Source organism: Neltuma alba, unplaced genomic scaffold (genome assembly GCF_004799145.2).
Source record: "Neltuma alba isolate B1F8T4 unplaced genomic scaffold, ASM479914v2 tig00011304_pilon, whole genome shotgun sequence".
Classification (NCBI taxonomy): domain Eukaryota; kingdom Viridiplantae; phylum Streptophyta; class Magnoliopsida; order Fabales; family Fabaceae; genus Neltuma; species Neltuma alba.
The window spans coordinates 74,140-84,900 of NW_021636013.1; the positions used below are offsets into that span (position 1 = coordinate 74,140).

Here is a 10,761-nt window from a genome sequence, read left to right on the forward strand (position 1 = left end):
ACCACCACCAGTAGCTATTTATAATCTTTTAGTGCACATCATTCAACTATCAATTTCAATCAACTTTCAATAATAATAGACAGTATGCGTTAACAACAGGAATTTGCAGGTTTACAACAAAAATATCGGTTTTCATAGCATTAAATTGTCATTTTCCTGGACAACTCCAATTCAAAAATTTACAATTCGAATACATATTTTCCCAACTGTAAGTTACCATTTTCTGCACATTTCGTTTTCATATCAGTGATTTCAACACATTCACCCATTTTCCTTTCAGTTCTCCCTTCCTGAGTTCCTTCAACAATGTATTGCAGTCAGTGTTTTCCTATTCTCACCTACTTTTCAAAAATCGCTAATACCTCATGTTTATTAACTCCAAAGAAGAAGAAGAAAATAACAATCTCTCTCTAAACTTAAAAGCTATATCAGATTTTTTTCTCCCTCACTATCTATTTATCCATGCATTTAAACACTCATTTCTACATTATTCAACTATCACAACCCAACAATCAGCTCAACAGAACGAAATTTTGGGGAAAATGTTTACCCCATGCACGAAACTGTTCGTTTTCCTTCTTTCTTCTTCTTTTTCAGCAGATATAGTACGCAAGGCATTTCAGTAAAATGGCTTCAGGAATTAATTTCAGTTTGCCCCCTAAGTCTTTTAATGAAATTTCAAAATCCTTAACTGAAATTTTAGATTTTTTGGGGCTATTTGAAAGTAATTCCCATCTGCGGTCCTTAATTGAAATTTTCCCATTTTAATAAGATGGTTAGAAATGATTTAAGATACAGAAGTTGAAGAAGTACAGTGGGAAAGTAGTGAAGTTGCTTGGAAAAGAACTGAAAGACCGTAAAAGCGCACTCTCCAACTTTGGTTGATGCAATTTCGTGGAAGCAGATAAGAAGGGACGCTCCTCTGTGAGTTCCATTAGTCAATATGCACTTGAGCAAATTTCACTGTACTGTGGTTTCAGAGGCATTGAAGACGAAGACTTTATAATCTTTGCATAGAGTGATAGACTATGATTTGGGGGAAAGACTTGGAAAAGAAGGTTGGAAGACTTGGAAAAGAGGTGGGAAGACTTTTGTCAAGCAAAAAAAAAAAAACTTGAGAAAGATTAGGCTATACAAATATATATATACATCATCTGCTTCTTAATATGAGAGTTAGTTTGACTTTAATTTGGTCTTAAATATAAAATCCTAATTCACTTTATCTCTCATATTTATTTTTTTTTTTAAGATAATTCTTCTAGTAATTGCATATACTAAATGAATTTGAAAAAGAAAACTTGGCAAAGAATTCCAAAGATCTTGATAATTAGTATAACGTCTTTTACTTGGTCAGCATCCATTTCACAGTGCTTGGAATGATGATGATGATGATGATGATGAGAGGAAGGTCCAAAGACTTGACCTACACAAGCATATTGACTTGAGGGACTATATGGGTAGAAACCAAATCACGATCTTAAAAGTAATGTTACAGTATATAAAATAAATATACAAGAGGAATTTTGTTTTGACTTACATAAAAACACTTAAAAATATTTTTATTGTAAATCAAACATCCCCTTAGCTTGGTTGATGGAGTTATGGAAAAGGGTGGACATAACAAAATGACTTGATTGGGATTTATTCCACAAAAAATTAATTTTAAGTGGAAAAAACCTGAGAACTTAACAAATATTTACTTATCTTCTAGATATAGAAGCTTATCGAAGGCATTATATTAGTCCCAATAAGATTTCAAACATTGGTTTTTTCGGGTATTGTTTTAAAATCACGCTTATTGATTGAGTGTATGTGTCTCTCAAATTCCAATACACTAAATAATTAAAAGAAGGGATATTTAAAGTAACCTTGTATTAATTTTTAAAAAAATTAAAATGACTTACAGATTACAAGTTTAACGTATATTTAAAGAAAATATAGAGAGAAAAAGAAAGAGAGAGCACAAACTTACAACCATTATAACAAATAAATACTGCTCTAATAACTTAATGACAATATCTCTTTGATCAATCGACCTTTTCTCTGGCTTGTTAAAGGGGATTGGGGATCTTGCCTTCTTTCTGTTTTCCTTTCGTTTTTTGCTTTTTTCTGTTAAAGTTTTGTTCCCTTTTCTTCTCTATCAGGAAAATTTGTCTTAAAAAATTTAGTCCTTGCATAAACCACTCATACTTTTTAACGAGTTCAAATATATTATTTTAAAATTAAAAATTAAAAAATAAAAAAATTTGAAGCGTGAGTCTCTCATTGTGTTCTTATCTCTAAAAATTTTTTGGTGTTGGTTTGAGTATATAAATACATTAACATAATTTACTGATTAATTTTCTTAATTTTTCTAAATTAGTCAACTAAGTGTTATATTAAAGATGAGAAATAGTACATGTCTAGGTAATGGTAGCCATTGATTGATTCCTCACACACCAGCTATTGAATAAGGTTGGAATTATTAGAAGACTTCACAAGCAATTGAGTGTGATTTGGGCAAAAGACGTAGGAAACAAGGTCGGAATACTTGGGAAAAAAGGTTGCAAGATTTTTGCAAAAAAAGGTCATTAAGAAAAATAAAAAGAGTAAGATAAACAAATTTTTTTGAGAAAATTGTAGATTTTTTCCTTCTATTTTTGAGCATTAATGCAAATTCTTTTAAATTTTTCAAAAATTTTATAACTTTCATTCTATTTTTAAGTGCTTTTATCAGTCTTCCTCCAAAAAAGAAAAAACAGAGACTTAATTTTATCATTCTCCTTTTTTTTCCTTTTAAATCATCCAAACCTCCTATCCACTTTCAAAATCAACTCATCATGAAAATGGAAAGAACTAAATCTTCAAAAACATTTAGAACAAGTCCTTGTATTTTATGTTTTGTCTTGTTTGGAATATTTTTATAGATTTTGAGAATAAAGAGAAATTTGTTTCAATAACTAAAGGAAAAGATCACGCAATTTATTTTTTCTTTTTAAATTTAGTGAGGTGGAACTAAGATTTTCTATAAGAAAGTAATGGCTAAAGAATATATTTAATTCTTCAACTATATACAAAGTTTCAGTTTGATTCCTTAATTAACTATAGAAAGTATATCTTTAGTCATTTAATTGATAATTTTTTGTCATAATCATGATTGTTTTAAAAATTAAATTGATATAGCAATTTAGAAGTTCTCATTAATATTTGAGATCCTAATATTATCATTTTTTGTTAATGGTTTTAGAGCTAAATAACTAAGAACATATTGTTTGAAGTTAAGGTACCAAAATAAAACTTTATATAAATTTAAAAGACTAAATATACTTTAACCAAAATTAATATGATTTCAAAAAAAATTAAAATTTTAAAAAAATCCACAGGTGCTTATATAAATATTTCAAGGAACCGTTTCGATCGCTGCTGCATCACTTCAAGAAACAGATTCATGATGATTCTTCGTTGGACGTCACAAATGTCTCTGATTCTGTTGGCGTTGCTATGTGCAGTGAGATTCAACACAATCACTTGCTGCCATGAGAGGGACCGACGTTCACTTTTAAGCTTCAAACAAGGCGTTGTTGATCCCTCCAACCGCCTCTCTTCTTGGTCCACTCTCCCAGATTGCTGCCAATGGTATGGAGTTCTGTGTCATACCAACAACAGAGTCGTTAACCTTGATCTGTCGGACGACAGAGACTATTATGTTGATCCAATAAGCAACAATCATTCAAAATTACTGAGAGGTGAAATCAACTTATCTTCTTTACTTGCTATTGAATCTCTCGAAGGGTTGTTTTTGGACGGCAATGACTTTGAACGCATAAGCATGGCGCCTATCAATAATTCTGTTGCAACTCATACCCATTTGCTACCCAATTCTTCTAAGCTTTATTATCTGAGTTTATCATACAATATTCATCTCCACACTGATAATCTTCATTATTGGCTCTCTCGGCTTCCGTCCCTGACAGGTCTCGCCCTCAGTGGCATTCATCTTCCTAGTGAAACCAATTGGGTTCAATCATTGGCCTCGCTACCTCTGGAGAATTTAATTTTGCGTGATTGTAATTTGACCACCTCTATTCTGTCTTTCCAGCATGCCAATTTTAGCTTACTTTTTATTCTTGATCTTAGTCTGAATGATTTTACATTTGGATTACCTAATTGGTTGTTCAATCTTAGCGAAGATCATCTCGACAGTTTTTATCTCAGTCAATGCAATTTGAGAGGTCAAATTCCAGATCTTTCAGGCTATCGAAATCTGTGGTTGTTAGATCTATCGAAAAACCAACTCAAAGGGTCAATACCTGAGTGGCTTGGCCAGCTTGATAGCCTAACTATCCTTGATCTATCTAATAACTCGTTTCACAGTTCCATTCCTTCTAATCTCCTAAACGCATCAGCTACATTAGACTATTTAGATATTAGCTTCAACGACTTGAGTGGTCCGCTCCCAAAAATTCTTGGTCAAAATAAGTCTGCCAACTCAATTAGACGGGATAACTCGTATTTGAAAATATTTATGTCGTCTAATAAATTTGAAGGAAGGCTTCCTCGAGTATCAAATTGGGTCCAAGCTTTGGATTTATCTTACAACTCTTTCTCGGGACCTTTATACACTTTATTGTGTCACTCTGAGACTAACCAGACTGATTTGGAGTATTTGGACCTATCAAATAATTATCTCACTCAAGAACTTCCAGATTGTTGGAACAATTGGAGATCTTTGTTTTACATATACTTGGGGAATAATCAATTGACTGGTCGAGTTCCACCAATGATGGGTTCATCATTACCTGACCTAAGGGCATTAGATCTACATAATAATGGCTTTTCTGGTGATATACCTTCGACTTTCAATAATTGCAAGTCTTTGTTGCTTCTCAATTTAGAAGCAAACAACTTCTCTGGAGATATACAAGCATGGATGCCCCAAGATATATCAATTGTAAAATTGAGATCCAATCAATTCACAGGGAACATTCCGCTACAACTATGTCGTCTCTTTAAATTGATGGTATTAGACCTTGCTAATAATGAGCTTTCAGGATCAATCCCTCACTGTCTGCACAACACGACCAGTTTGTCTCTCCGTGATCTTGAACATGTTTTACACGTTCAACCATCACATTATGAATTACCAAGTAGAGACGAATTCATGAAAATTGATTTGCATACAAAGGGTCAACAATTAGAGTATCAGAAAAATCTGAAGTTGGTGAGAAGTATTGATCTATCAGCTAACAGGCTATCGGGAGAAATTCCTATGCAATTGTTCAAGCTCACCGAGTTACAATCACTGAACTTGTCCTACAATTATTTGATAGGAGAGATACCAAAGCATATTGGAGAGATGAAAAATCTAGAATCTCTTGATTTGTCCCACAACAATCTTCATGGGAATATTCCTCAGAGCATGTCCGGTCTATCTTTTCTCAGTGTTTTGAATCTGTCGTACAACCATTTCAGCGGCCAAATTCCACTGGGCACTCAGCTTCAGAGTTTTGATGCATGGAGTTACGCCGGAAATCCTGATCTTTGTGGGCCTCCTCTTCAAAAGCACTGCACAATACCAGATAATACAGAGAAAGTTGAAGAAAATGAGGATGATGGTTTTTTGAAGTCATTGTATCTTGGAATGGGAGTTGGCTTTGCTGTAGGATTCTGGGTAGTTTGTGGTTCACTAGTCCTGAACAGAGCATGGAGGCACTCTTATTTTCGATTTTTTAATGGTGTGGTTGATCGAATCTATGTTATTTTGGCCATAAAGCTCCAAAAATTCCGCTGAATGGGAATATGCTGCAACTCCAGGTTGGTTATAAAGTTATACTTCTATCTATTCGAATCTAAAGTTATTTTTCATAATAACTTTTATTTCCACACAAATTCATCAGTAGTGTTGTAATGATTTCATTTTTCTGTTTGTTGCTTACTAAATCAAAAGCATGATGCAAGTTAAGGCTCCGTCCATGTATGAATGCAACGACTAATTTCAACTGTTTAAAAGAAATTAAGTTGTTGGTCTTTTATTCTAAAACAATTAAAATGCCCAAATCAATCTTTAAAATATTTAAGTGTCCTTATATCATGTTCCTCATTTTTCAAAGGCAGAATTATATAATTGGTTCTTTAACTTTATACAAGACTTTAAGTTGGTCCTTTAACTTTAAAAAATATATTTTTAACACTAAAATCGTATATGATAATTTTTTCTTTGTAACAATCATAGTTATTAAACTTCGTATATTAACATTTAAGAATGTTATTTCAGCATTTAAGATCTCAATATCATTAATTTTTTTCTTTGTTAAAAGTTTTAGGGTTGACAAACTAAAAATATAATCTATAATGTTAAGGTACAAAATTAAAATCTTACATAAAGTTAAAGGACCAAAAATATAATTTAACTTTTTTTAAGAGTTGTTGATGTTTCAAAACAACATTTAGATTTATGATCCAAAAGTTTAGATTTTCATTTTCTCTTTACAAGTTAATTGTCATTTTAAAAAGAAACTCACACTCAAAAGATCTTTTTCAGTTCTGATTGTGGCAGAGTAAACTCATATTATTCATGTTTGTTATTCTAAGCAATAGGTGGTTGATTCCAGATTTTCAAGACTCGCATGAGTCCCAGAAGATTCGGCGCTTAAGCCCTTTGATCAATGGAATTTTAGATGAAGCTTTGATAAATGACCGCAACTTCAATAAGTATTCAAAAGTTTGGGGCTGCCCAAGTTTGGTGATTTTCAGTAATATGTGTGTCTGTCTCTGTACTTGCTGCTTGATTTGGTAATTTACACAAATTTGGTATGTCGGATTTTTCTACGATGTGGTTTCACGTTCCTAGTCAATCTTCCAATTGTGCTATTTTTTAGTGAAAAATATGATTTCAGATATAATTTTGATTTGAAGTATGCTATTCTTGTTATGATGTTCATGATTCGTAGAATGTGACATATAATGAGCCTTTAAAGTTAAGGTTAATTGCTAGTTCTAAATTAACCGCAATTATGCATCATGTCAAAAATATTGCACGAAGTTGGCTTGCGATATATTCCCTAGACCCATTCGGTTGGGATCCCAGCTTGACAAATTGGAAAAGCCTGGCAAGATATAATGATCATCTAGTCTTTGGGGTTAGATTTCACACAGAGCATGGCATTCTTGCGAGGAGATTTCAAGCGCCGAAATAAACTAGTTCTGATATAATATCTTTCTACCTTGTCCAATCTAAATTAAGAATATTGCTTTAATTATATACACAAGATGTTAATGTTTTTTTATCTCACGTATTTACTATATTCTTTGTCAAAATATCGCTATAGCTATGTTGATTACACTCTAATATAAATATGTAACAGGATAAGTGTTTTAAAAAAATCAACACATTCAATTAATTTTTTTAATTCATGCAAACTAGTTAATTTTATATTTAGCATCAAAGAGAATATATTTCATGGTATTGCACAAAGTTAGCACACATTGAATTCCTTGAAGAGGTCTACTGTGGATGCAATCATGCATCTTGAGAATATTTTGTGGTTGGAACTTTGCTAGGGCTATAGAACAAGAAAAGCCATTCAAAGGAAAATGATCATCTTGCCTTTGTACGCCCCAGATTCATATCACATAGACCAGATCATCCATTTTGTTAATAAATTTGGCCCTGTGAATAACAATATTTTTTATACTAGGAGAAAAAAAACCATATCCTAATTGCATGGAATGGACCCAAAAAAAAGAATTTTTCTACTGATCAGAAAGCACATAATCGTGCTCTTTTTCAGCAGGACAAAAACCTACTGCTTGCAATAAGTCAAGGCAGGACATTCCTCTTGTACTCAAATAGTTTTAGTTCTCGCAACCACCAACTAACATGCAGATATGAATCAAAATTTTATTAGCTCAAGGAAAAAAATCAAAGCCAGAAAGCATTAGTTCTTTTTCCCCTGTTGAATAAAAGCATTAGATTTATGAATAACAAAATTGAAGTATTGTTGTTACTAGAACTGGGGCTGACTTTGGTCATCCAATTCATTGTTCCTCCTTCCTCTGTTCCTCTGCTCATGGAAATCACACATGTTTTCCATGGCAAACAAAGATAACAACAGCTGCTACAGCAATAGCTTCAGTAGATGCTGCAGCCACAGGCCACTGCAACCTCAACCCATTCAACCCCTTTGCCTTTGCTTCGTTATCCATTCTATTCAAAGCTTCATTGACTACCTCATCAGCTTTTTCCTTAAAGATTTGATAACATGCTGTGCTTCCTTAACTTTCTCCTGCAATTTCAAAATATCGGATTCCATGCTTCTTGTTTTCTCCTCTGATTCTCTCAGAGCCTCCTCCAGATTTAGCTTTTCTTCCAATACAGATCCCTTCTCCAGGATAACCTTTTGCAAATGCTCAAGCCTGTGTCTAAACCCACAAATTTCCTTCTCTGTCTCCCCCAATTTCCTCTCTCAACTCCTCCAAGACCCTAATTTTCTTGCTCTTTTCCCCGATTTCCTTCATCTCAAGAACTCCAATTTTCCTCTCTAGGTCCTTCGCCTTCTTGTCGATTTCTAATTTTGCTTGCTTTAACCCTTCTGCTTCACACTCTAAATCCAACACCATTGATTCTTTCTCTTCCAAAACGCTCCTCAATTTAGCGCACTCTGTTCTAGATCCCTCAGCAGCCCGCTTTACAGATATTGAATCACGGTTAAGCCTGGAAACCTCGGCCTCCAGGTCGGCCTTTCTCTCCGCCATAGCTTCCGCTGCCTTCAGTCAATTGGCCACCTCAGACCGTTCAAACTCTCTCTCCAAACCTTCAATCTTCTCTCACATCTTCGATTCGTCTTCTCTCAAGCCGTCAATCCCCTGCGTCAGTTTATCGATTTCAGTCTTCCTACCTGCAATTTCATTCGCCAATCCGACTCTCTCATGTTCCACCGCATTGATCTTTTTCGTCAATTCCTCGACGTGACTGTCACTCCAGCGTACGTCGGGATCACAAAATTCCTCACCGACTTGATCATCTACCTCATCATCCGCCATTGTTAGTTTTGGAAGAACAAGGAACGGCAAACTAAGCGATAAACTGGCTAAGATACTAAAAATAGTAGAACAACAATGCACTTAATTAATTCGCCAAATAATTAAAAAGAAAAAGAAAAATGGAAAAGATTTAACAAAAAGATCGAGAGTAAGAAAAATCATACATCTCACCATCCAAACAACAACGATGAAGTATTTCTTATGAGAAACTAATAAAACCAGAGGACAGTGTCAGTGTTCACAAAGTCGAAAAGAATGAGTCACTGGTAAATGCTTCAATCTCCAAGAAAATCAAGGACGGATGCGAAAGATTTTCGCAGAGTTCAGCAAATTATGAAACTCCCCATTTCTTCGTCCCAAAAGTCGAGTCCCGGATGCATTGCAAGAAGCTAAATTCAGCAGTCGATCTCCATAGTCATATGATAATATCTTCGTAATCACAATTCACAAAAGATTAAAAAATCTATAAATTACATGTCTCTCGTTCATGCATGATAGCAGAATCATTATATGTGAAAGTTATATTATTCTGTACTAATAAACAAGGCCAATCGATCATTGAGAGTCTAGACTCGTCCAAGATTCTCGGACATTTATCACGTCCCAAGTCATTTACTCATCACAACTGTTGGTTAATTATGTCGTCATACCACTAATCTTCACAATTTACAATTGACACTTGATTGATGATTATTTTTAGGAATTCAAGACGCCAACTTTATAGAAACTATGAACATCTCTTTTTTAAAATTTATAACTGATATCCTATAATTTGCAACTTATGTTTAGTAATTCACAATTCATTTTTAAGGATTTACAACTCGTCTAGGTAAGATTGAGGTCGTTGACCTTCAATGTATTCCAATTTTGATTCCAACTCCTTTTGAGGCCACTCAATCTCATTTTCTTAAGGGAAAATGACTGGAAAATACCCTAAAAATATGCAAATCTCCATTTACATCTCAAGATGAACCAATTACTCTGAAGTTCTTAGTTCTTCCTCTGGGTAATAAGGTGACTTGAATTTTATAATAAATTTAATGTTTTTAATTATTTTTAGAAAAATTCATATTGGATGTATCTATACTTTCTCTCAATTTTTGTCAATAGAACAAAATTAAAAATTTAATTAAAAAACACATAGATACCAAATTAAAAATTACAAAAATAAATACCTTCAAAAATTTTTTTTGCTTATTTTTATTGGTTCGAGATATCAGTTAAAATGTTCTTATAAAAACCAAAAGTAGTAATTACAGCTTTGCATAATAAGAATATAGTCACGGAGAAGTTTTTTGTGCTTTCGTGAATGTTTAAGTGATTAGTGTCATTTGTTATACAAAAGGTTTTATTCCCTAAGATGTTCTTGTCAACCTTGAGCAATTTTCTACTTGATCTTGCCGTTGCAAAACCATATAGAAATTGTAATTAGCTATGTTGTTCTTGTCAGATTATTATTTGTTATGGAATTCAAGGATTTAAAATGAAAAGCGTGTATGTAATTTTACTCTGTATAGGCTCTGTTTGTCATCACGATTGAAATGACTTGTAAGCACGTTTCACGTAAGTCAAGACAAAACTTCTTTTACATAATTATTTCATATTCCATAAATTACTATTGAAAAGGTATTTATAAACTATTCCAAATGGGTTCATAGTTGCAAATAAACCCTGAAACACTTCAAAGTATCCTAAATTAAAATTTATATATTTTTACAGTTTTGTTTTGTGGTCTTTCTC

General features: G+C 33.3%; 1 protein-coding gene across 1 annotated transcript; it reads left to right on the forward strand.

Moving 5' to 3' along the window:
• Window positions 1–4,162: 4,162 nt before the first annotated feature.
• LOC114711693 (receptor-like protein EIX2) lies at window positions 4,163–5,758 on the forward strand (the record flags this gene model as incomplete). Its single annotated transcript, XM_028896113.1, has 1 exon — window positions 4,163–5,758. A coding segment is annotated over exon 1 (1,254 nt), but the record flags the coding sequence as incomplete, so codon positions are not given.
• Between the last annotated feature and the right edge of the window lie 5,003 nt (window positions 5,759–10,761).